The 27,000-nt window shown below is 42.9% G+C and overlaps 1 protein-coding gene across 1 annotated transcript in view; it reads left to right on the top strand.

The window, feature by feature from the left end:
- Nucleotides 1-27,000, top strand: part of TOPBP1 (DNA topoisomerase II binding protein 1) — a 1,495,804-nt gene that overhangs the window by 199,265 nt on the left and 1,269,539 nt on the right. Inside the window, exon 3 of the mRNA XM_044066718.1 lies at nt 24,981-25,150. Within this exon, the coding sequence (XP_043922653.1) occupies nt 24,981-25,150 (170 nt within the window). The remainder of the gene's footprint in view (nt 1-24,980; nt 25,151-27,000) is intronic.

The raw sequence follows: 27,000 nt of genomic DNA, 5'->3' as shown, positions 1-27,000 counted from the left end.
CTGCTGTGTGTGTGTCCCTGCTGTGTGTGTGTCCCTGCTGTGTGTGTGTCCCTGCTTGTTTTGACCATGGCTTAGAGTAGGAATTTCATGTTTGACCTTTCCTTACACTAGGGCCTTAGCAAGTGACTGTCACAACTGAAGGACATTAGCTTGGACATCAGTGGAACCATGGGTTGCAGTTAATATGGACAATACGTGCTGAAAGCGCAGACTAGCAGTTAGTGAAACCTATGTCACTAAGTCCCTATATGCACTACTTGTCCGAGGACTTGTGAATACTTGTATTGGTATAGACCTGGTGGTTGTGTTGTACTGAGGTCATTAGTTGGAGAAACTATGCTAAACTGTTGGTGAGAAGTAATATCACATTAACTGTGGTGGACCATGTGTGTAATGTTGTGGTGTGAGTGGACGTCTGAGGCTGGCTACCGTGAAGTGGTGCAGTGTAGAGGCACTTGTTTGGCAGCTGCAGTTGTAAGGACTGGTCTTTCTGGACAGAAGTGAGATTAACATAATGCATAAATGGCAAGAGGTGGCATGTTTGGGGTAGCATGCATAGCTGCAGGAGTGTTATGAAAGTGGTGAGATGAGTGGATCTGACTGCAGCTGCAAGTAATGTTGTGGTGCGAGTGGACCTCTGTGAGGCTGGCTACCGTGAAGTGGTACAGAGGCTTGTCACGATAGTGCAATATGCAGTATTTGCTCCATATGCACATTGTAACCAAAAGCCAGCATGTGAATACATCATGTAAGTACTGACTTTTGACTGCTGCTATATAGTTAGGTGTATGCATTAATCTTCTCCTGTATGGACAGGTATTGCACAATAACAGGCAAATTGGGATGTCACGTGGCACTATGATGTGGATAATGCTAGCTCAAGAATGGATGAACATGAGAAATGAGTGGTACCTGCTGTATTTCACAGGGTGTGAAGATATTTGATTGCTGTGCCGGAAATAGTATTTAAGAAACTTTAAATCAAACATTTTGATACTGTCTGATATAGGAACTGAACATTGCAATGGAGAAGTCATATCTGCCTTATGCAAGATATGCAAGGCAACAGTTAAGGGACTACAGCTGGAAACGTTCGTAGTGTGCCCATTCAAACTAACAGGTAAACAAAAGGATAAAATATTAACTGCAACTTGCTAAGAAAGAGCAAACCTACAGGTAGCCAGTTAAGTGAATGAAACCAAAAAGCCAGAGAATCATGGAAAATATTTACGACAGGAAAAAAATCTTAATTACATCTGATAACAGGTTGTTACATTTCAATATGTTCCTTTTATTCAGTAGTAGTGTAGTAACAGCGATGTTTTGAAACACAGAAATTTGGTATGTATTAGTTGTACATTCTGCATGGCAAATGATACTTGGTCTATCGCTTGCATACTTCTCTTGTATTTGCACCAGATACCGCTAGTGTGCAGTGCGGGAAAAAAATTATTAAAAAATTACCCTCGTATCAGAGGTGGCAGTGCAACATATTCATAGTGGCTTAACCTGAGAGTAGCTTTAACCAAGCCCCATGTGAAACCTGAACAAGCACCTAGAATTCAGTGTAGCTTCAACACCGTAAGTCTGAAGATGAATTCACATACATGAACAGGAGTAGTTGCATATTCATGGCTAAAGGTATATGGGCAAGGCAGGTGGTCACTACACTGCAAAACTGGTATGTAATGGTGGATAATTAAAGCCATAGCACCAATTCAACTGTAGTCTGGCAAATATTTAGTAAGGGATTTAGTCCAAGCACAAATATTTCTACAGTGATTCTTTCCAGTGTCATCCATTATCTGATTCAAGGTAAATTAACCTTGATGTCCTTTATTAAAAAAATATATATTATTTTGTGAGAAGTGACTTCTGGACACACGAAAAAAGAAGGGGAAAATATAGCAATGTGGTTTGTATGTACAAAGACAAATCCAGGGACACTGCAAAAGTTTTTTTGCGAACCAACCATTGCAGTAAAAAATATGTAGGCAAACACTGAATACCAACACACTTTGCACATACATGTAAATCATTTTTAGCAAGGTGGAAGCATGAAGTGATACCTTAGACACTTACACTGATAAAGATCTAAAGTGGTTTAATATTTTAAAAGTTTTATTTAGCTCCCTGGTGGAAGATGTTACAGAAGTTGCTATATAAACTGGATGCTAATGCAGTCAAGTAAGGCCATGGCTACAGTGCAGCAATAAAAAATGTCCCCTGTAACAAAAGAAATGCTAGAGCAAAGATTCAATTACATGAGTCAAGCACCCTGCTGAGATCTGCCAGTCAATGAAATTACCAAGTCAAATTACCCTCAGGACTTTGACAGCCAGGGAAGCTAGGTGTTGCGGGGGAGGGTTGAAGTAAAAGAACTGGAATTCATTGTCTCACAAATTAGTGCCATTTAAACTAAATTAGAAAAAAGGCAGCAGTAAACAGCACTTTGTGTGTGTTCTGTGACATTTGCACTGTTTCAGTTTTAAGTAGTCATTCAACAGCAAGGAATGTTAACTATTCTATTTTACTCAGAACTTTGTATGCATGCAACATCTATGAAATGACAAGAGCTTTAGGCAAATGGAGGCCTGCATGATGTAACATTTCTGAGCAAAACAATGACTTGTGGGATACTGAGTGGCAACCTGATTTATCCAAACCACGTCAATATGCTGTACTCCAGGTGGTCAGAGTCTGTAATTACATATAAAAATATTTAAAATCCTGTAAATAACCCCATAGTGCTGTTAAAGTGTAGGAAACATCATGCCATGATGTTTTAAACATGTTTTTTGAGTCTGTGGGTGCGGTACTCCTTTAAAGGAAGCCTACCTGCACATCCCAGTAAGGGAGTCTTGCAGAAGATGCCTACGCTTTAGAGCAGGCTACATGCACTATCAGTTCTCTGCACTGCCCTTTGGCTTATCTACTGTGCCCAGGGTATTCACAAAGTGCCTAGCTCCAGTCATTGCATTTTGCAGGCAAAGAAATATTCAAATATACCCATACCTGGACGATTGTCTATTTCAAGCAGAAAGCCAGGAAATACTATTAAATCATCTGGCATTTGTAAAGAAATTACTAACTTATGTGGGGTACACCATAACTGAAAAGAAATCCCATCTAGTACCCTGCCAAGAAATTGTATTCCTGGGAGCAAGCTTGAATACATTTTCCCAGATGGCCTACCTCACCCCAGAGAAACACGTTAATTTGACAGCCTACTTCAAACTACTGGCCACAAAGACCCAGTTATCTGCAAGGAAAATACTGCAAGCTCTGGGGTTCATGGCCTCTTGCATTCTACTAATTCCATATGCAAGACTGCGTATGAGGAAACTACAATGGTATCTAAAAAGCCTATGGTGTCAACATTCTCAGGGCCTAGAGTCAATGAATCCTATCATACCTTGCCTACTGTTAGAGTTCCTTTGGTGGGCAGTGGTCTGCCACAAAAAGAAGGGACTGCCATTCACTTTACCCCCTGCCATCCAAACCCTAACAACAGACGCATCAGACTATGCATGGGGGGCTCACTTGGCAGGGCAAATGGAACCCGAGTGAAATGCACCTGCATATCAGTCAAAAAGAAATTTTAGCTGTACAGAATGCTCTGACAGCCTTCAACGACCACATTCTTCCAGGTCAGTTATTGGTAAAGACGGACAATACCACTGTTATGTGGTACATAAACAAGCAGGGGGGAACCACTCATACCCTCTCTGCAGACTAGCCATGGCTCTGTGGAATACATCCTTGAGCTACCAAGTGCACCTACAAGCTCAATTCCTGCCAGGCATGCTAAATACACTGGCAGACTACCTAAGCAAAAATCTCATGGACCCACACAAGTGGAAACTGGAACCAAAGATATTCAACATTTTGAGAAAGAAATGGGGTAGCCCAGAGATAGACCTGTTTGTCTTCCCTCAGAACTACCAATTGGACAAATTCTGCAGAAGGACACCCCACAGACAAGCTTGGAAAGTGGATGCCCTGTCCTTCACCTGGAGAAACTTATCAGTTTATGCCTTTCCCCTCTGCCTCTCCTCTCCAAAGTGCTACTAAAGATCAAACAGGACAAACCAAGGACAATACTTATTGCACCAGACTGGCCACGCCAACACTGATACCCCCTCTTGAGCAGTGTCACTTCTGGAGCCATGGCACCTGCCTCAGACCCCTGCCCTGCTGTCCCAGCAGGAAGGGCCAGATCCTGCACCCACAGCTTCAAACCCTGAACCTTACAGCTTGGCTAATTACATGATCTCTCCATTACCATCCCTCAGTAAGCAAGTGATGGATGTCATTATGGAGGCAAGGAGGCATAGTACTAGAAAATCCTATGCTGAAAAATGGAAAGGATTTTGTTCCTGGAGCCAAACACAGGGGATGGACACAACTGTGCCCAATTTACCGCACATTCTTCAATACTTAACTGAGATGCTTCACAAGGGCCTTCTTTTTTCTTCCTTCAAAATTCATGCCTCGGCCATTTCAGCTCATTATAATACAGCGCCACCCCTCTTCTCTCATCCACTGCTGAAGCATTTCCTTAGAGGGGCTAAAAACCTAAGACCACCCAGGAGAGCCCCTACTCCAGCCTGGGACCTTAACTGTGTATTGGAAAAGCTCACTCTACCTCCCTTTGAGCCAGCTGCAAATGCAGAGTTGAAATTCCTTTCTTGGAAAACAGCCTTCCTTCTAGCCATCACTTCAGCAAGAAGGGTGTCTGAATTACAGGCCCTCATGGCAGTGGAGTCTTTCATCATCTTTCATGCAGACAGGGTGTCCCTCAGGACCAATCCCTCCTTTATGCCCAAGGTGGTATCCAGTGTGGCCCTTAATCAGTCCATTCATTTGCCAACCTTCTTTTCTAATCCACAGAACAAAGGGGAATGAATACTGCACTCGTTGGACGTGCTCAGACAACTTAGGTTTTACTTAGGACTAAACCTCTCAGGAAATCTGAACAGCTGCTAGTTGCATTTGCTGTAGGGGCAGAGGGGAAGGCCATTTCAAAGCGAACCATTTTTAAGTGGATAGGCCATTGCATTCATTTCTGCTATAAGCACCATGGAAACCTACACCACAGGGGATAAGACCACATTCAACCAGGGCTGCATCTACCTCTACAGCCTTTCTCAGAGGTGTCCCTACCAGGGACATCCTAGAAGCTGCTACCTGGAGTTCTGTACATACCTTCACCAAGCATTACCACTTGCCAATTTTTTTCTAAATCCAGAGCTAGTTTTGCCACTGCAGTCTTGCAGGGCCTTATAGCTGGTCCTAATGCTTTCTCATTGCCTCATCCCTTCCTTAGCTTTGGAAATTTACCCAAATGTAATGACTGCAGCAGTGAAACACGAAGAACATAGTACAGTTGTGTACACTTACCATAAATGTAGATGTTCGAGTGTATTCACTGTTGCAGTCCTGGTTAACCTCCCTCCAGCCCCCCCCCCCCCCGACTTCCATTGACTATATCTCTATTCTTGCTTACTATGCTTAAAGCTTTCTGGTGCATTTGCTTTTTGTTTGCGGTGTAACCTTGTATATAATTGCTTCCTGTTATGGGGGCACCTGACATCTGGTTAAAGAAAAAACGATGTAATGGCGTTGGCTCCATGCTTTATACGCCTGACTACCTGACGTCATGGAAGATGAGCCAGCAACAGATGCAGGACTCAAGACTTTGATAATCAGGCCGACTGAGGGCTACTTGCAAGCTGATAACCCAAATGTAATGACTGCAACATTGAATGCACTCGAACATCTACACAGAGCCATGGCCTGAAGTTAAACGCAAAAAAGTGTATAGTCATACCCTTCGGGAAAAACAAGGTAACCCCAAGCTGCCATATAGGTGGCAACCCACTAAGCACAGAAGAGGTTATCAGGGACCTGGGTACCCAGGTTGACAGTGGCCTCTCGTTTGACACTCACGTTGCTAAAGTGGTTCGAAAGACCTTCTACATTGCCCATCTGATCATGAAGGGATTCACATCCAGATCAAGTGAGGTCATTGTTCCCCTGTACTCTTCACTTATCAGACCAATGATCGAGTACAATGCCCCATTCGGGATGCATCTCACCCGACACCTGCAGCAATTGGAGAGACCCCAAAAGTTCCTCACCAAAAGGATAAAGGGACTCCAAAACCTGTCATATACTGCCAGACTGAAGAAACTCCAACTCTATTCAGTTGCATACCGTCTGCTCAGAGGTGACCTGTGCCTGACATACAAGGCCATGACCAACCAGAATTAATGGACATGCTCCACCTCAAAAATCCAAATCCACCAGAACCACTAGAGCAAGTGACTTAAACCTTAGCACGGATATAAATAGGACATGCTGGAGGGATAGATTTATCACCCAGAGACTCCCCATGCTGTGGAATAAAATCCCGGTCCATGTGAGGCAGAGCACCTCGCTGGCTCTGTTCAAGAGAAATCTTGACCGGTGGATGGGAGATCGTAGGTTTACCCCGGGAATCATCTCTGTGTCACTGCTGGACAGAGGCACAACAAACTAATGGGCACATTATTTCTAACATAAGGGGTGGCGTAAGCCACATAACTTTGGGCTAGGCTTATAAATGCCTTAGGGCAGATAGCCTAGTATAAACCTATGAACCTATGAACCTATTCATGGTATGTGTACACAACTGTACTTTCCTGTACAACTCATAGATCTTTCCTGACTCAAAAGAAGGGGGCAGGTGGTTTGGAAGTTGAGTAAGAATGAAAACTGACCACATAAAAGGAACTTTATGGTGAATGCATTACTTTTTATCTGATGTTGCCCTTTTCATTCATTCCTCAACTGATGGGACAGAGTCCTCAGCTAGTGTAACCTTGGGAGGTCCTAATGGAAAGATATTCCAGAGAGTATTGCAGAGCCAAAGGCTGCTCTGCTTCTGGCAATCAAATCTAATTTTAATGAGCAATAAAGGTGTGAGAATTAGTCCAAGTTGCAGCTGCACAAATGTCTGAGGAAGCCCTCGACCAAAAGGCTGAAGAAACTGCTGTAGGCCTCGTGGATTGGGCTGTAGGAGATTTGGTCAAGGATAAAACGTTTTACCATATAGAAAGAAAATACATTCAGCTAACCATTTGGCCAGTGTAACTTTGGAAATTGGTTTGCCCAATCTGTTAGAAAAGGAAACAAGTAATTGGTTAGCTTTCCTGAAGTTCTTGGTTTTCAGAAGATAAAAGCGAAGTTGTCTATGTGCATCCAAAAGGTAGAGCATAGAATCTTCCTTATTTGAAAAGATAAAACAATGAGTAACAAGGTCACACTGACAAAACCAATCAGCAAAAGCTAAAAGAAAAATCTAGTTAAGCTAGATTTTCCACTGTGTGATTCCTTAAAACCTCTTGTATTAGAAGTAACATGGGATATATGCAAATGACCACTTAAGGACATCACATGTTTCAGCTATATGGCAGATCTGAATTCCCATGACTTTTTCCTGTTTAAGACTGTTACGGACAAATTCAGGCTGACAAAGCCAAATCCTACTAGCTGTGGACATGGACGTTTCAGCCTTCTTATGGCCTCACCAACACAGCATAAGTGGACTGGTTGGCTAACCTTTGGAAACGCAAGGTTGTCGTACCCAGCTGATGTCCTAATAACCATTAGGGTGTCTGCAAAATATTCCAACTAACAAACTAAAACAATGAGTAATAAGGTCACACAGACAAACCAGTCAGTGAAAAAACTAAAAGAAAAATCTAGCCAAGCTAGATTTTCACTGTATGATTCCCTAAAACCTCTTGTATCCCGTGTTACCTGTAATACAAGAGGTTTTAAGGAATCACACAGTGAAAAATATAGGATGGCTAGATTTTTCTTTTCGTTTTTACTAATTATTTGAAAAGTTAGGAAAGAAAGGTAGTTGATTAATGACCTTGTTTATGTTTGACTCAGAAGCTACCTTGGGCAGGAAAGATGGATTTGTTCGCAAGGCCACCTTGTCTTTGTGAAAAAATAGGTAAGGAGGTTTAGAAGATAGTCTGGAGTTAGGATATTCATCTAGCTGATGTGATAGCAACCAGAAAAATGTTTTTGCAAGACAAAGATGTTCTTCGTGTTTCACTGTTGCAATCATTACATTTGGGTTATCTGCTTGCAGGTAGCCCTCAGTCGGCCTGATTAACAAAGTCTTGGGTCCTGCGTCGGTTGCTGTCCCTTCTTCCATGATGTTAGGTCATTAAGGGTATAAAACATGCAGCTGATGCCATTACATCAGTCTTTCTTGCCGTGCGGTGCCCGAAGCAGAAGCAGTTCGCAAGTGCCGGTCGGCCGACTTCTGAAATTTTCTTTTTCGAGTTTCAGAACCGAAGTCTTCAAATAAAGCTAAGTTCCCCGTTGGGGAAACTTTTCCTTGCTCCTTACCGGTGTCAGTAAAAGTTAATAATTGGATTACTTGTGGAAAGCAAATACCTCATAAAGATTTTCATTTGTACTGTATTCCCTGCCTAGGCCCTGACCACAACGTATCTTGCTGTCGGTTTTGTGCTTTATTTAATCAGCGCACTATCCGTCGTCTATATATTTTCGCCTCTAAATATTTCGGTTCTCTGTTTAATTATCCAGAAATGTCGTCGGTTAGCCATCCGACTACCGGTATTCTGAAAAAAAACACAAAGATAAAGACAGAGACAGGCTGCCGAGGTCCAAAATTGCCGATGACTCTTCTCCTAAGCCAGTCGCCAGTTTGTCGTTACTCAGTGAGGCGCTTTCGCAGCCCCTGATACCCGCTACTTCTGATTTGCAGGCCTCTACTGAGACCCATTCGGAGTCTGGTATGCCACGAGATGCTTCAACTGTGGAGCCCGCAGATGTCTCTACCTTGAATGGGTCTGGAGCCGCTGTTCAGGCACCGGCTTCTGAGGGTGTATTCAGGCCTATGGACTTGCATATTAAACTTACGCCTCCTTCTTCACTTAGGCCTAAATCTCGAACCATGCCTAAAAAACGGATGCCCAGGCCACATGCTCAGGCCTCTATCCCTAAAAAACAAATAAGAATGGCTGAAGATCTAATAACTGTAATCAGGGGTAGCCAACCCCCCCCCCCCCCTCTGAGGCCTAGGACTGAAGTTGTTTATGAATCTTCTGACCAGGACTCTGCTTTTTCTGATTCTTCTGATGACCTGGATTTGCCCTTATCTACTTATGAGGATTCTGATGCAGAGGACTCTGTTCCCTCTGCTTCCCTTCCAGAGGATTTTTCTTTTGGTGAAACCTTACATACTCTAAGGGAGCATTTCCACTGGGAAAGCCAGGATTTTTCTGATTCAAAAAAGAGGCTCGGGGATTTCTTACTCCTTCCTCAGCATAGGCCTTTAGCTATTCCTCCTGTACTAGACATTGTTGATGCTTTTTCGGAATCTAGTTTGACCCCTGATTCCTTGCCTCCTGCTCCCAGAAAACCTGACGGATACTACAGGGTCCCTGAGTCACAGAAATTCCTTTTTAAAAATCCTATTGCGAATCCAGAGACTATTTCTCAGGGGCCCAAGGGCATTAAGGCTTCTGTTGCTAAAAATCCAACCCCTTCTGATAGAGACTCCAAGGTGCTGGATATATGGGGTAAGAAGGTTTACACTGCTGCAACCTTGGCCATTAGGGCTTTAAACTGCCAGTTTCATAAGTATCAGCAGCATGTTATTGGATTGCTTAAACAGAAAATTATGTTGATTCCTGATTGCGTGGAAAATAAAGAATTACAGGATTTAATGCATTCTGTTGAACAAGTTGGAAAACATACTTTGTAATGTGGTTTTGATTCATTAGCGGCCTCTTGCAGGGCTGCTGTTACTGGGTCTATGCTCAGAAGGCATGCTTGGCTTAAGGAGCAAATCTTTACCTGATCATGTTAAAGGTAAAGCTCCCTTAAATCAGGACCACCTGTTTGGCAACAAGGCTGAGGAAGTTCTTAAAAAGATGGAAGATAAAGCTAAATCTATGCAAACTGTTAAATATTTCTTACAAGTTCAGCCTCCTATATTTAGTAGGTACAGGCCCTCTAAAAATTGGTCCTTTCCAGCCCCTTCCAGGTATTCTCAAGCCAAACCCAGACACAGCAGAAACCCCAAGTTTCAGTCCCAGGGGACACACAGGACTAAGCAGTGGGGGGCCTCCACTTCCAAATCTGAGAGTAATAAGACTCCCTCTTATGGTAAACTGCCTCAATGACTTCCTTTTAAAATTTCCAAGCACTTATCAACTGACTGCCCTTTGGGGGGAAAGATCGCTCTTCATGCAAAGAACTGGGAGCTCATTACCCAGGACAAATGGGTTTTAAATATAGTGTCCCAGAGATACAGATGTCACTTCCACATGTTGCAACCCCCAAATCAGTGGGCAGAGGCCCAAAAACAAGTACTTTCTCTCTTAAGCATGGGGGCTATTCAGTTGGTACCAGAAGAGGAAAAGGGACAAGGTTTCTACTGAAGACTTTTCCTGGTACTAAGAAAAGACAATTCATGGTGTCCTAACCTGGACCTGTCTACTCTAAATACCTTTCTGGAGATTCCAAAATTCAAGATGCTGACTATTCACCAGTTGCTTCTTATGCTCGGCAAGCACGCCTGGTTGGCAACACTAGATTTAAAAGAAGTATACCTACACATCCCAATCAAGGAATCTTGCAGAAGATACCTTTGCTTCAAAGCAGGCTACACACACTATCAGTTCTCTGCACTTTGGCTTATCTACTGCGCCCAGGGTATTCACAAAGTGCCTAGCTCCAGTTATTGCATTCTGCAGGCAAAGAAATATTCAAATATACCCATACCTGGACGATTGTCTAATTCAGGCAGAAAGCCAGGACATACTTTTGAATCATCTGGCCTTTGTAAAAAGGGTTCTAACTTGTCTGGGGTACACCATAAACAAACAGAAATCTCACCTGGTACCCTGTCAACAAATTATATTCCTGGGAGCAACTTCCCAGATGGCTTACCTCACGCCAGAGAGAAAAATTAATTTGACATCCTACTTCAAACAAGTGGCCACAAAAACCCTGCTTATCTATAAGACAAATACTGCAAGCCTTGGGGTTCATAGCCTTCTGCATTCTTCTCATTCCATATGCAAGACTGTATATGAGGAAACTACAGCGGTGTCTAAAAAGCCTATGGAGTCAATATTCCCACGATCTAGAAGCAATGATTCCTATCATACCTTGCCTACGCCTGGAGTTCCTTTGGTGGGCAGAGGCCTGCCACCAAAACAAGGGACTACCTTTCACACCACCCCCTGCCACCCAAACCCTAACAGAAACATCAGACTATGCATTGGGGGGGGGGGAGGGCTCAGCTGGCAGCAAAGTGCATTCAGGGTAAATGGAACTCAAGTCAAATGCACCTGCATATCAATCAAAAAGAAATGTTAGCTGTACAGACTGCTCTGACAGCCTTCAAGGACCACATTCTTCCAGGACAACTAATGGTAAAGTCAGACAACACCACGGTTATGTGGTACATAAACAAGCAGGGGGTACACATTCTTACCCCCTCTGCAGACTAGCCATGGCATTGTGGAAAACGGCCTTGAGCTACCCAAGGGCACCTACAAGCTCAATTCCTGCCAGGAAAATTAAATACACTGGCAGACGGACTAAGCAGAAACCTCATGGACCCACACGAGTGGAAACTTGATCCAAGGATTTTCAACATGTTGACATGCAAATGGCGGATCCCAGATATAGACCTATTTGCCTCTCCCCAGAACTACCAATTGGACAAATTTTGCACAAGGACTCCCCACAAACAAGCCTGGAAAGTGGATTCTCTGTCCTTCAGCTGGAAAAATCTGTCAGTCTATGCCTTCACCCCTCTGTCTCTGCTTTCCAAAGTACTACTAAAAATCAAACCGGACAAACAAAGGACGATTTTGATTGCTCCTGACTGGCCATGCCAACAATGGTACCCCCCCCCCCCTGTGCAGTGTGTCACGGTGTTCCCCATGGCACCTGCCTCAGACTCCTTCCTTGTTGTCCCAGCAGGAGAACCAGATTCTGCACCCTCAGCTTCTTACACTGAACCTTGCAGCCTGGCTAATTACCTAATCTCTCCCTTACCATCCCTTAGTAAACTTGTGATGGATATCATTTTAGAAGCAAGGAGGCCTAGTACTAGAAAATCTTTTGCTGAAAAATGGAAAAAATTCTGTGCCTGGAAACATTCTCAAGGGATGAGCACAGCAGCGTCCAATTTACCTCAGATTTTACAATACTTAACTGAGATGCTTCACAAGGGCCTGTTTTTTTCTTCCATTAAAATTCACGCCTCAAACATTTCAGCTCATTATAACACAGAACCTCCCCTCTTCTCTCATCCACTGCTCAAGCAGTTCCTCAGAGGGGCCAAAAATTTGTGACCACCCAGGAGAGCTCCAACCCCAGCCTGGGTTCTTAATTTTGTTTTGGAGAAACTCACTGTACCGCCTTTCGAGCCAGCTGCTACTGCAGACTTAAAATTTTTTTCTTGGAAAACAGCTTTCCTTTTAGCAGTCACTTCAGCTAGAAGGATATGTGAATTACAGGCCCTTATGGCAGTGGAGCCTTTCATCATCTTTCATGCGGACAAGGTGTCCCTCAGAACCAATCCTTCCTTCATGCCCAAGGTGGTATCCAGTGTGGCTCTTAATCAGTCCATTCATTTGCCAACCTTCTATCCCAATCCACGGGGAATGGATACTGCATTCCTTAGATGTGCACAGACAACTTAGATTCTACTTTGACAGGACTAAACCTCAAAGGAAATCTGAACTGCTGGTGGCATTTGCTGCAGGGGCAGAGGGGAAGGATATTTCAAAGCAAACCATTTCTAAATGGATAGGCCATCGCATTCATTTCTGCTATAAGCACCATGGAAAACATATCCCCCAGGGGATCAGACCTCACCCCACCAGGGCTGCATCTACCTCTACAGCCTTTCTCAGAGGCGTCCCTACCAGGGACATTCTAGAAGCTGCTATCTGGAGTTCTGTACATACTTGCACCAAGCATAACCATTTGCCAATTTTCTCTAAATCCAAAGCTGGCTTTGCCACTGCAGTCTTGCAGGGCCTTATAGCTGGTCCTAATGCTATTTAAACTCCTCCTCCTCCAACCATAGCTTTGGGAATCTACCCAAATGTAATGACTGCAACAGTGAGACACGAACATATTACAGTTGTGTACACTTACCATAAATGTAGATGTTTGAGTGTATTCACTGTTGCAGTCCTGGTTACCCTCCCCCCAGCCCCCTATCTTCTTTTGCTTATGCTTCTACTTTCCTTTCCTATGCTTAAAAGCTTTTTGGTGTATTTGCTTTTTTGTTGGAGGTATATCATTCTACTTTTATATATAATTGCTTCCCATTAGGGGGGCACCTGACATCTGGGGCAAGAAAAACTGATGTAATGGCGTCGGCTGCATGTTTTATACCCCCTGATGACCTGACGTCATGGAAGAAGGGACAGCAACCGACGCAGGGAAAATGGTATACTACAATCTCTGAATATGATTCTTTAAACTCAGGAATGTTTTGTTATAGGTAGCTAGGCTCTCTGGTGCAGAGACAAATGTCCCCGCCTGCCTCTAGAGAGGAACAGTCGGGCCTCCTTTCAGGAGCACTGATAGGGCATATCTAAGAAGGAATCCCTAAAGCCCTGGTTCTGTGGGCCACCTTTGCCATGAGGGCAGTGTCTTCCAGTTGTGCTCCTCCATCTGCCTCTGGGGGAACTCGCTCCACATGAATCTTAAAGAGCACCCTAGTATTTCCTAAATCACAGATGTGAAGTTGTTTTGTCTCGTTGTTCATTCTTACTGATGGGTTCGGAGCTAACCCTGGGCTCCAACTCTGCTAACTACAAAGCTCGAGGCCAGCTCCCTATATCCCATGATGCACCCTGTGTTATCTCTGATCTCATTTGCCACTGCAACAGATTGGAGGATCCTTCACAGCTCTGGCCAGTGAAAGTTTCTTTATCTTATTTTTCTAGAATTTGTATAGTTCTTAGAGTGGGAGTAATTATCCCTTTTGTTTTCTCATCCTTGTAAAATACTGTAGGTATTTTTAGAACTCTGTTCTAATATCTTAGCAATTTGTTTAGCTCTCATGGCCATTTATATCTTAGGCCTTTGTTATCTCCTTTTCCCATTGAAAATGTATATAGTAGTGTATAGTGCTTTCTCTGAATATTTAGATTAGTAGACTAAATTAGTCTTCATTTGAGTGTGTGTGCTTAATTAGTTAATTCATAGAGCCCCTTTAAATTAGTGGGCTAGGTTTCCCTTTTGGAACCTGGTTTATTTCTTTAGATTTGTTAAACAGTCGATTTTTAGAGACTGTTAGGGTGTTATTTAGCCCTTTATGTTTGCTTTTCTGGGCCGTTTAACTGCTTTGGTGTTTGTGCATGTACTGTATTCTCGAGGCCTTTCCTTTCTGTAGAACTTTCTGTTGCTTTTTTAATTTAGGATGGATGATCAGGATAAGGAGAAACACCCCAAATCAGGGTTTAAGAAATGCCCTAAATGCGGGCAAAAGATGTCTTTGACTAATGGTCATGTAAATTGTGTTTGATTATGCGAAGTACATTTGCAGGAAAACTGCTCCATTTGCCATTCCTTCACTACCTGCGTTTTGCACTAGAGGAAGAGGAAGTTAATTGACAGAGGACTGCTAAAATTTTCCTTTCTGGAAACCTTAGACAAAGATGGACATGAGAAATCTTCAAAACATTAGAAATCATCAAAATCTTCTAAGTCTTCAGAATCGGCAGCCTCATAGCCGAGACCATCTGCATCGAAGCCACTTGAAAAATCTTTAATGTCGGCTACACAGACCTCAGAGTTGGGTGTCATTACCTTTCAGAGCCGTTTCCCAGACTTGGAACCAGTCTCTGTAGTGTTAAAATCACCGATACTTCAACCAGTGGCTTCATCTATTCAGTCTTCTCGGTCCTCGAGAACCCTTTCAGATTTGGATGTGGATTGAGTGGTGGAGAAGCTGTTACAGGCACTGACACTTGCTAAATTATTATTGGGTCTGACCCAAGGGACTTCAGAACCAACAAGAGTACCTCCTTCTACTTTTGTTCCTCCTCCGAGCCAACCCAGGTCTTTGGAGCCAGACTAATTGGAACTGATGATTGTGGGTCCTTTAGAGCCAACCCTGTTCTAGTGCCATCAGTGCCGACTACTCAGACTTCCTTGTTGCCTGTTGAGAAGTCTAGAAGCCTACACTTGCCAGTCAGTTCCGACTTTGCCTCTTGGGGCTTTGGCGTGGATGAGTTTGGCACCTACCTCAGGATCGGAGCCCACAGCTCCAGTGTCGAGAGAATCCTCTGTTTCTTCGGATCCGGGGGTTTCTTCGCACCAGCGCAGAGGTGCCTTTGATGCTATGAGGAGAGTAATGTCCCCTAGGACATCTGCAACTTCAGGACCAGTGACATCCTCCCCTAAAGTGCCTCTGTCTTCTTCTGCTTCACAGATCCCACTAAAGTGTAGAGACACCGGAGCCTCAGGAAGCCCCACTGGGTGGACCCTGCTCTTCCAAGACTCCACCAGAAACTCCCACTGATGAGGCTCTCAGGAAGAGATTATGCAAGAGGAAGCATCTGGACTCCCCACAGGAATCCACCACCTCAGACACTAACTTAGATGAATCAGAAGGGTCCCCCTCAGACGATATCTCCTTTGCAGATATCTTGGCAACCCTTAAACAGAGGGGTGGTTGGCAGCCCATTAACCCTACTGATGATGAGTCTGTTCTCCTGAAGTCTTTTGGATCTCAGCCCTCCACCTCTTGGGTGTCTCTGCCCTTCGATGAGCTTATGCAGCTGGTCTCACAAAGGGCGTGGGAGTCTCTGGACACCATGGAGCCTGTCCCTAGGAGGCCTAATAAATTTATAACCCCCCCCCCCAAAGACAAGACTTTTCTCACTAAGGGAGTGCCTGTTGATGCCATGGTGGTGGCGAAAGCCACCAAGAAACAGATGTCAAAAACTTAATCTGTCCATCCTTCTAATAGGGATTCTAGGATCATGGATAGATACGGAAAGCGCATGTTTAGTTCAGTGACTTTTGCCACGCGATCACTGAACTACCTTACATATTTTACTGGATTGCAAAGGGATCTCCTAAAACAGCTTGGAGATACTCTGCAGGGTTCAGTAGCTGAGGGAGTGTCAGAGAAGGTTGCTTCCCAGCTTGCTACTTTTAATTCTGTGGTAAACTCTTCCATGCATCTGATCTCGTATGCAGCTGATGGAACAAGTAGGGCAGCAGGTACAGGAATTGCTCTTAGGGAGACATTCCTGGATGCGTTTATGTTCCTTTGCAGAGCCTTTTAAGTCATCCTTTAACACCCCTTTTGATGGCTTCTCTCTTTTTAGGCCCAAAGTGAAGGAAACTCTTACCAGGTGTGAGCAGGAAGGAAAGACTTTTGTCTGCCGTTGGAGTCTGTTTTTCCACCGCTACTAGACCCTACCCCAAAGGGCAGAGAGGGGGAAAGATGTGGTTCCATAAACCCCAAGGAGCCTTTCAGGACACGTGTGGTGAACCCCCGTCCAGGGGCAGAGGAGGGTGCAATAATGGAAGAATACACCCACACAGCAGAGGGGGTCCGCAGAATCAGGGCAACAGAAATCAGTTCTTTGTGAAGCCCTACCAGCGCTCCTGAAAGGAGGCCCGCCTGTCCAACTCTGGAGGCAGTTGGTTGATGCTTATCCTTGTACCCAGGTGCATGGCTAAAAATCACAAAAGACAGCTGGGTGCAAAGTATCATATCCAGATTATACTTTATTCCCTTTGCCACCCCACCACCTGTAATAACAAAAATCCTGCACGTTCCACACAGTTACAGGGAACAAGCAACCATAGAGATTCAAAGGTTATTAGAAAAAAGTGTCATCCCAACCGGTCCCCACAGACCAGACAGGATCCGGAACTTACTCAAGGTTCTTTAGTTGCAAAGAAAACGGGGGACTGGAGACCTATATTGGATCTCAGCAGACTAAACAGGTCTGTCAAAAAAGAGAAGTTCCGGATGGTCACGCTACATTCGGTACGTCCATTTCTAGGAAAAGACATTTGGATGTGCTCTATAGATCTCCAGGATGTGTACTACCATATAAAAATGGCCAGACCGTCCAGGGATCATCTGTGCTTTCGGCTGGGAGCCAGTCACAACCAGTTTTGATCCCTGCCCCTTGGTCTCACTGCAGTCCCCAGAGTGTTCACCAAATGCATGGCAGTGGTCACGGCTCACCTGAAGCGTTTGGGATTCCAGGTGTTTCCATACTTAGACAATTGGCTCCTCACTGCTACCACCAGGCATCGGCTCATACAAGCCAGGGACATCACTTTCAGCCTTTGCAGCCTATTGGGGATTACCATAAACTCAGAAAAATCTGCCTTGTCGCCATCGCAACATATTGTTTTTATAGGAGCAGACTTGGACACCACTACCACACTAAAACTTCCTTCAGAAAGGGTTTCTGTACTTCGACAACAGATTCTAAAACTTCTATTGAGAGCAAGGTACCAGTCTCACAGGTGCTCAAATTGTTGGGGACGATGGCGGCTGCAATCATAGCAATTCCATTGGGGTATATACACATGCAGATTCTACAATGGCTCCTGTTCACACAATGGTCCTATCAAGAACATCCAGTGTCACCTCTGATTGCTCTAACAAACACCTACAAAAAGGATCTTCGGTGATATTTGACATCTCATCAAGTCACGATAGGTCGTCCCTTTGTCCTACCCACTCCAACTGCCACTGTGACCACGGACGCTTCTCTGATCAGGTGGAGGGGGCATTATCAGGGGAGAACAGCCCAAGGCACATGGAATGAACTAGAGACTCATCTGCATACCAATGTCCTGGAGACGAGAGCGGTACTCTTGGAGTTGCAGTACTTTCAGGACTATTTTCCACTGGGAACAATTGCAATTCAGACGGACAACATGTCTGTAGTCTGGTACATAAGCAAACCAGGAGGAACCAGGTCTTACCCCCTATGTCGAGAGGCAGTGAGTATGGCAATGGACTACCTCCAACCAGCACTTTCTAATAGCATCGCACATCCTGGGGGAATCCAGCGTGATAGCAGACAAAATTGAGCAGGGCAATTTTGTTGCCTCACGAGTGGTCCCTTAAGGAAGAGGTAGCGGAAAGGATATTCAGCAGATGGGGCCAGCCTTGCTGTGATCTCTTTGCATCCCCTATGAATACAAAATGCAGCAGCTACTTTGCCCTAATGCCCCCTCTGGGAGATGCCCCAAGGGAACGCCCTCATATACAATTGGCCCCCGGGTCTTCTTTGTGCCTTCCCACCAATCCCTCTGATACCCAAAGTATTACAGAAAGCCAAAGCCTTGGGAATGGCCATCATTCTAATATCCCCTTACCGGCCTCGTCAGATTTGGTTCCCCTTTCTTCGACCTCATCTATTGGAAGAACCTTGTATTTTGGACCCAGTTCCAGACCTCCTGATCCACTCATAGGGGGCTCTTCATCCCTCTCTTCAGTCCCTGAAATTGACAGCTTGGCTGCTCCAATTCCCAATATAGCCAGGTTCCATAACCTCGCAACTGAAACGCAACATATCTTAACATCTTCTCATAAATCATATACTAGAAAATTGTACCGCAGCAAATGGAAGAGATTTTCTATATGGGCTTCTCAGAATAATATTGACCCTTACCTAGCCCCAATTTCCTCTATCCTAGAATTTTTGACTATGCTTTTCAACAAAGGAGCTGTTGCTGCCACCATTTGCATTCAGCTTGCGGCAATCTTTAATTTTCACCTTGGCAGTGAGGGATCTAATGTAATGTCACTTAAACTATCCAAAGCCTTTCTTAAGGGAACCATGCACCTGAGACCACCTGTTAAATCCCCTTATACACCTTGAAATTTAAATGTTATGCTTTCATGCATCGTTCTTCCACCATTTGAACCAGCTTCTTCATGTGAATTGAAGTATTTATCTTGGAAAACCATTTTCTTAGTAGCCATCACATCTGCTCGGAGAGTTTCAGAATTGCAAGCCTTGTCTATTAAACCCCCTTATTTGATTTTACATTTTGATAGAGTTTCCCTACAAACAAATCCATTATTCTTGCTTAAAGTTTGTTTTGAAGCTAATCTTAACCAAACGATAGAATTACTGTTTTTTTCCCCAATTGTAGCAATAAGTTGGAGTATATGCTGCACAAACTTGATGTTCACAGGGAACTTTGATTCTACCTGGATAGAACCAAAGAATTTAGAAAATCTGAACAACTCTGTTTCTTTTTCAGAGTCCAAAAAAGGTGGACCTGTGGCAAAAACCACTCTGTCGAAATGGCTATCAGATTGCATCTCCTTTACTTATTCATCAGTGAATGCTCCACTACAACAGAAAATAAAGGGCCATTCAACTAGAGTGGTTTCCACTTCTTCAGCCTTTACTGCCAGGTTACCAATAGATACGATTTGTGCAGCAGCCATTTGGTCAAGGCCTCATACCTTTATCACTCATTATAAAGTAGATAGGGGCCTCCAGGGACAGGGCTTCTTTTGGTTCCACTGTCCTGAGGAATATACTCCCTTGAGCCGCCCGAGAAAGATGGTGCTTGGGACGTTACCCATCAGTAAGAATGAACGGTGAGATGGAACAACTTTACATAAAGAAGTTATGTGCTCACCATAATGTTCCATGCGAGTTGTTCATCTTGCCTTCATTCTTGTGTCCCACCCGCCTATCCCCTCCAGGCTTTCTCAAGGACCAAGAATTATGATTTGCCGTGGTCTGATTGTCTTTTTCCATTGTTTCCTTATCTTAGGAGACAAAGAATGGTATATGGTATATTGGGGCAGCAAGCAAGATCTGAGTAACACAGGGTGCATTATGGGATAGGGAGCTGGCTGGACACCTCAAGCTTTGTAGTTGGCTGAGTCGGAGCCGAGGATCGGCTCTGAACCCATCAGTAAGAATGAAGGCGAGATGAACAACTCACATGGAACGTTATGGTGAGTACATACCTTCCTTTTTTCAACCTCCTAATTGCTTGAGAAAGGTGTTTGAGTGCTTGAAAAACACACACCAGTGGCAAACAGGTCTTTCCCTCTTGTTCACATCTGGAGAGTGTGTCCTTTACCTTGGGACCAAACAGTGAAGATCTGTCAAAAGGCTTTCTGATGAACAAAGACTTAAAGGGCTATGCAGAGTCACATAGTTGCATCCAGGCATGTCTCCTGATGGCTATGCATGAAACTGTCTCTGAGGTATTTTCCGCTGCATGGGAGATCAACCTCATGGACAGATTTGAAATAGATTGGAGGTTGGCCAGTTTTGAGGAGATTCTATTTTCATCCTCTGCAGAGATGGACCCAGAATGAGATTTGGCAAGCTCCTTAGTCAGAGCTGTTTGTAACCTCATAAAATGTGCCTGATAATTTAGTGACATGAGGGCAGGGGTCACTGAAGCGTACACTTGCTTTCCAAAGTTGTCCAAGACGCTGAAAACTCTGTTAGGGGTGTGGAGAGAGGAACTGTGATCTGCTGTTTCTTTACTAGTGGCTGTAGCCACAAACATGGCATTGACTGGGAATCCCTTGCTCCAGTGTCCCCAGTCCTTAGGTGGGGTTAAAATCTTGTGTGGACTTTTTGAATCTGTATTAGTGTCCAGCTCCTTCCACGCCTGGCGAGAAACAAGATCTACAAGCTCATCAGCCAGGGGGAAAGTCACCCAAGAAGTAGATGGTTCAAACCCAAAAGCCTCAGGGAATACTGATTCCCTCCTGGTAGGGGGTGTTGTAGTACCAACCAGCTTTTTGTTTCATGAGCTTCAGGATTTCTCCAAAGGAGAAGTCTTAAGGTGGAAATCTGGGGGGACCTCTCTCCATCATCAGAGTCTGTGCCCGCAGTGAGAGATTCCTGTGGGGAATCTAGGTGTCATATGCAGTCTCTTTCGAGGGACTTCCTCAGTGGCATGTTCTGGGGAAGTATCAGAAGAGAAGATGATGATGTCCTGGTGGACCAACTAGAGACTAGTTTTGGGCTGACTGACCCAGTGAAATGGATGGGTGAGGCTCAGAGCACAGAACCGGATGAGGCAAGGTTGTCTGATCCGAGGGGGGCAAGGATGACCATTCTCTAGACAGAGAGAAAGCCCTCTTCACAACCTCAAAGGCAGAATGTTTAGGGGACACAGAAGTCGATGGTGAAGGACCTTGAGTTTCTCGAATGGTTGGTTCCTGCAACCTCACCAGCACTCCACCCGAAGAGGGAGTCTGACCCAAGCTGTCCACTGGAGAAGCCCCAAGGGGAAGGGACTGCTCCGAAAGCTTCAGAGTTGAATATAGCCCCCAGATCCCGGTGACAGTACTTTAGATGTGAGTGTGTTCTGGCTTTGAAAGGCTCAGAGACAGTTTACTCAGGGAAACCATTGGAGTTGAATAATTTTCAGATCTGATGAAGACATCCCAACATCCTAGAGATCATGGATCCAAGTGCTCCAAAACAGCAGGTTGGATAATAGAAGGAATTACCAAGAGGGAAGTGGACAAAGGATGGCTTGCAGATCTAGTGAGAGTCAGAGCCAGGAGTTACCCCCATGTGGGTATGTGTTCTGAAAAACTTTCTCTTCATCCTATTCACACCAGCTTCTGATAAGCTTCTGGAAGATCTAAGAGTTGATTTGATGGATGGAGGTCTGGAGTTTTTGTGAAGATCCCTTCAGGAAAGGAGAATGGAGCTGTAAATAAACTGGATCTGATAGGAGCAGAGGAGTATGTATCCAAGGTGAAATAGGTTTTGAAACACATCTTCCTGTTTGGCTCCTTCATTGAGCCTCCTCCTAAAATGCATAAGAATGGTCAGGAGACCTCTTATGGGACTCCTGTTCCCCTGGAGATTAATCTGACTTACCATTGTCAGATTTTTTTGGTAGGGTTTTGAGTCCCAACCATTGAAGTAGAAGAAGATGGCGCCTCAAGACTAATTTATTCCTCTAATCAATTAAGGCTTGAGAGTTAAATACAGAGCAGATTGAACAGTCACATCCAACCGTGCTAGGCTTAAACAATACATATATTCCCTGTTGGCATCTGAGTTGGGAAGCTTTTGTCCACAGGTAACAGACTTTTTAAACCCCATTGGCCTGTCACACATGTGGTATACTAAACACTAATACAACTATTTCAGGCTAGTAGAGAAACACCTCAAACAAACTTTTTTTCATCACAAAAAAAACGTTAGAAACTACCAACGATTGTAGACTGAAGTACTGAAATGAGTAGGCAAAAGGGAAATAGTACTAACAATGGTACTTTAAGTAGGTACCAAAAATGATAGCTAAAAAAAGACTGGAAATTAGCTAAAAAGATTATGGGTGGGAGGTAGGAGAATTAGAAAACTGAAGAATCTGAGACAAAAATCACGAAAAGCAAGCTATACGAAACTCCAAAACTCAAGAGCAGTAGGATCCTCATCTTAAGCTGAATGGCAGCAAAGGAGATCTGAGTTATGTTAGTTTGGAGGGGCATTGTGGGTAAAGGGAGGCGCTTAAAAGTTCTTGGATCCAATCTGGTAAAGCAGCCAAGTCTGATCTGAGTCTCTGATCCAAACCCATCAACTAAGGAAAAATGAAAATGGACAACACAAATGGAACATTATGTTGAGTACATAGCTTTTGAATTTAGTATATTTAATGGTTTACCTCTGCGAATGTGAAGTACTGTTTTTTTTTGTTTAGCTCATCATTCATCACAGATTACATTCAGAAAACTGTGAGCAGAAAAACCATGAACACAAACAAATCTATTTTTGCACTGAGACAACCCCCCCCCCCAAAAAAAAAATATATTCTGCATACCAAATCCACATCACACCACAGTGAAAAAAAGGGTAAACATTTTCAAAAAGTGTACAGCCAGCTTGTTTGGCAGTTGGCTTGGAGTATTAAGGATTTGTTAATGAGCTGTTCCCTGTGATTCAGTGGTGCAAGGTTTTATTCCCTTAGCCTTCTTTACCTAACTTTGTGACTCTGCGCAAGTCACTTAACTAGACACTGCTTCCAGGCTGAGTCTGAAAAGGATTCATAGAGATCTGTGCTTTACCTGGAAAACAAAATAAATACATGATGATGAAACTCACTGGGTAAAACACTGTCAGAATAAAGACGCGATGGCAGAGTTAGTGATGACTCATAAGTATCAATTTTTATTGTAGTGATTTAATTTTATTGTTTTACTTTGTTTAAATACTTTTCAGTAAAAAGATTTATGAGAAAAGTTGGTATATTTATTGGTGGAGGGTGGTTTGAATGATATTGCATTACAGTATTTTTTCTTCATCACAGATGAAATGATACTTATGATAGATATTTCCTAATGTCAGTTGTGACAGTCCCTACTCCAGGCCAGTAATCAAGGATCCTCAGTCCTTACTGTTGACACTAGTGAGGGACGGCCACTAGGAACAAAAATGAATACACACAATATGAGAATGCTGAATATCTCATTGCAATAAACACCAGAGTTTCAATCACAGGAGATGTAAAAAAATGACACGGAAAGATTCACACAGATGCAGAAAAGCAATATGTAACTAATCTCACTATATTTTCCTGACTGACTAAAGAATTACTATTCCCTAGTTAAATTAGGTAAGATGATGAGTGAGTTGCTTACTATAGCAAGGCAAGATGAGGTGTTGGTTTGTGTGAGATATCTGTGAGAGATCTTTCCTGTTAGAGTCCGAAAAACGTGCTGCTGCAAGAGTTTCGCAATATTGTCATTAATATCTAAAGAATCATTTCAGTGCTGGTTATGGAATGACATCACATCTGGTCACCTGACTCCGGTATAATACATACCCAGAGCTTTGCTAAGATCTGTTGCAGCATCTGAAAGCTGTAAAACAATTTCAAAAACTTCCACCCTTCGAGGGTAGTAATTTGTTCACTCCTAAGGACAATACGATAAAATTCCTAGTCCTGGTTTTCCCAAACGTTTTTGTCAGTCCTGTAAGATAAGTTCTTTATGGTCTAAACCAACCCATTTCATTTTCAGCCTATTTTTTTTTTCAAAATTAGCTGGACTGAGATATTCCCTTCCAGAATTCTCTGTTAAAACATATACATTTAATTAGTTATAATACTGTCTGACATAAGTGTTTGTTTCTTTCTGTCCAGCAGGACCCACTGTTGAAACATTTTTAACACAAGCAACTTTACAAATACATTTTAACACAAGCATCTGTACATATCAGTGTGATAATCAAATTACATAAAATTATTTACAGAACTCCAGCTAGCTATGCTCTCTCCCTGGCACAGATGGCACTACCTCATATCATCATATCAGTAAAGTTGTTTTGAAAGAAAAAAAAAATCATTTGGGGGGGGGGGGACTTCCTCCACTGGCCCCCAATATTCCTTAACAAATAGCCAGTCTGTTTCTTTATGAAAGAAGAGAAACAGTTGGAGGACATGACATACCATTTTGTGAAGAAGTTTGCCTATAATGTTTTGGGAGTATCAAATGGGACAGGAAACCGAGAGAGAGAGATGCTTTACTCCCAGGAAAGTGAACATGAAGTGATGCTTTTTATAAGTTGCACCATGCTTCTGTGCCCGGATCTGCTTTCTGTTCTAGAGAACATGTTGGGAACCTTGCCATCTAGCCTTTGATAGTTGGTGCACCTGCAGAACTCTGTTGTCTCCGCTTAGGAAGGTGAACTAGAATTGGCTCATTCAAATATGCTTTCAGTTAGCTGTAATTCAAACTCTTGTCTGGTTCATTGTTTTGACAGCTTATTGTTTGTTTGTTGTATATATCCAGGAAAACCATGTTCAGTTAATGTACATGTTAAAGGTAGTATAAACATTTCCCCTTCAGCTCTTTAACAGTTGAGGTTTTGACGATAGTGGTCATATAGACTTATTCATGTTGTTTTCTTTTTTAAAAGGTAGAACGCTTTCTGATGTCAGTCACATCTCAAATATCAGCGTGAGCTGTATTAATGATTCTGCATTTAACTCAGCCATGATAACTCGGATAGAGACATCTGGTGATTATCTGGAAAATGTCGATGTCAGTGGCTTCCAGGCACCCGAAGATCTGCTTGATGGCTGCAGGGTAACATTTACATGTGTATATATTTACTTGTGTTTTTTTTTTTTTTTTTAAATTTCAATTACATAGCTATATCTGTTTTCCTGGGAAGCAGAATGTCTCCGTAGTTCAGCTTCATTGCTCCACCGCTCCATAATCTAGGGATCAGCTCTGCTCCTTGGTCAGTGTTTGTGTGAAATTTGCTTGTCTTCTGTATACCTTTGTAGATTGTCTTACATACCTCTTTTCCCTCCTTTCCTACCTCCCAAAAACATGCTGGCTGATTGGCTACTCTGTAGATAGGTTATGGCTGAAAAGGGATCTATAATCCTCATGTAGAAAAAGATAAAAAGGACAATGTATACCGTAAAAACAGTGCACCTTACTTGTCACTCTTACTTGTTCATAGACATGTCTTTTATAGCATCTTCATCTAGACTCTGAGGGGGTAATGTTATGTACAGGTATGTAGGACGTAGTGGGACTCTCCCGCCCTTCCTGTGCCAGGCACAGTAATTCAGATCAGTCTGCTTTCTGTGCTGAAGATTATTATTTGAAAATTAAGTAAATTGTGTCGAGACCTTCTACTGTCTCATTTCATTTTCCTTATTGTGATATGTTGCTGCTATTTTTACTGATCATTAATGACTGCTATTGTTATCTGCGGATCCTTGATTCTTTATTGGGGATATTGAATTAATTTTATTTTATTAAAGGCTTTATTTAGCTAAGCAGCATCCATTTACAGAAAAAGAACTGTATGTGAAAAAATAGCGCTGATTGTTTAAATGTCATCTAAGGTACATACCAGCAGCAGTAATAATGCAGTTTTCACATTTTATGCTTAGTGCAGCCTTTGTGGTGAACTGAGTAATATATTTCCATAGTATAGTACACAAAAATGTATTTTGAGTTAAAAATAGTGTTGTAGATTCAAGAAATGAATATACAGGATCAAGAGACTGAACACAGTAGTGGAAAGACTGGCACAAAAATTGTACTTTGTCAAGACCTAAGACGTTACTGAGGCAAACAGTACTTTCAGGTACTTTTCTTATTAAAGGTAATAGCCAAACAGCAGCATCTTTGTCTTAATGAAACATCTTTGTTTTCTTTGTGAAATGTTCAATTAATTACTAACTAGTTAACAGAGTTGACCTAGGTTAAGTCAGTTAGGTATTTGATGTTTTTACTTAGTAGTATTTTACTTAGCGGTGATTGGTTGTATTATTGATTGAATTTTAGTTCAATTTTAATTGTATTAATTGAATAATGGGTGGGTGTATTTAAGGGAGTGTTCATGTTTTTGATGTTGTTCTGAAGAAGTCTTTAAAGTTTGGACGAAACCTAGGTCAACTCGTGATTCACTTTGCTAATAAACGGTTGGAATATTCTGTGGTTGGTTTTTATATCCTGTGGTGCGGCAGTGTCGGTTGCTAGTTGGTGTGTTTGGATTCAATTAATTTACTCTCTCTCCTTTCAAACCTTTTGGATGGTCTCCAGCAAAAAAAAGGTGTTTTCCTTTTTACATTGATACTTTTGTGGGAGCCATTTACCTAACTACTCCAGGTCATTATTGTAGCTATTTTACAGGCCTTACAGGGATGTGAACATTAGTCCAGCATTATTTTTTCATAGATAATTATACCTACGGACTCCTGCAGTAAGGAATAGAGAAGATTCTTTCCATCTTTGGAACCAGATCCTTTTCTTGAGATGCTAATTTCAAGAATGTGAGAATGGTTTTTTTTTTTTTTTTTTTTTTTTTTACTTTGCAGTCTGGGTGTCAAATTGAACTGGTTTGTAACAGTCTACTTTTAATTGGATTGCTGCTGTTTTTTTTTCTGTATAAATCACTGTGCATTTTAGCTACT

Source organism: Protopterus annectens, chromosome 3.part1 (genome assembly GCF_019279795.1).
Source record: "Protopterus annectens isolate FY-2018-M chromosome 3.part1, PAN1.0, whole genome shotgun sequence".
Lineage (NCBI taxonomy): Eukaryota > Metazoa > Chordata > Ceratodontiformes > Protopteridae > Protopterus > Protopterus annectens.
The sequence above is the reverse complement of the archived record's forward strand: the minus strand, read 5'-3'. Positions and strand labels throughout refer to the sequence as shown.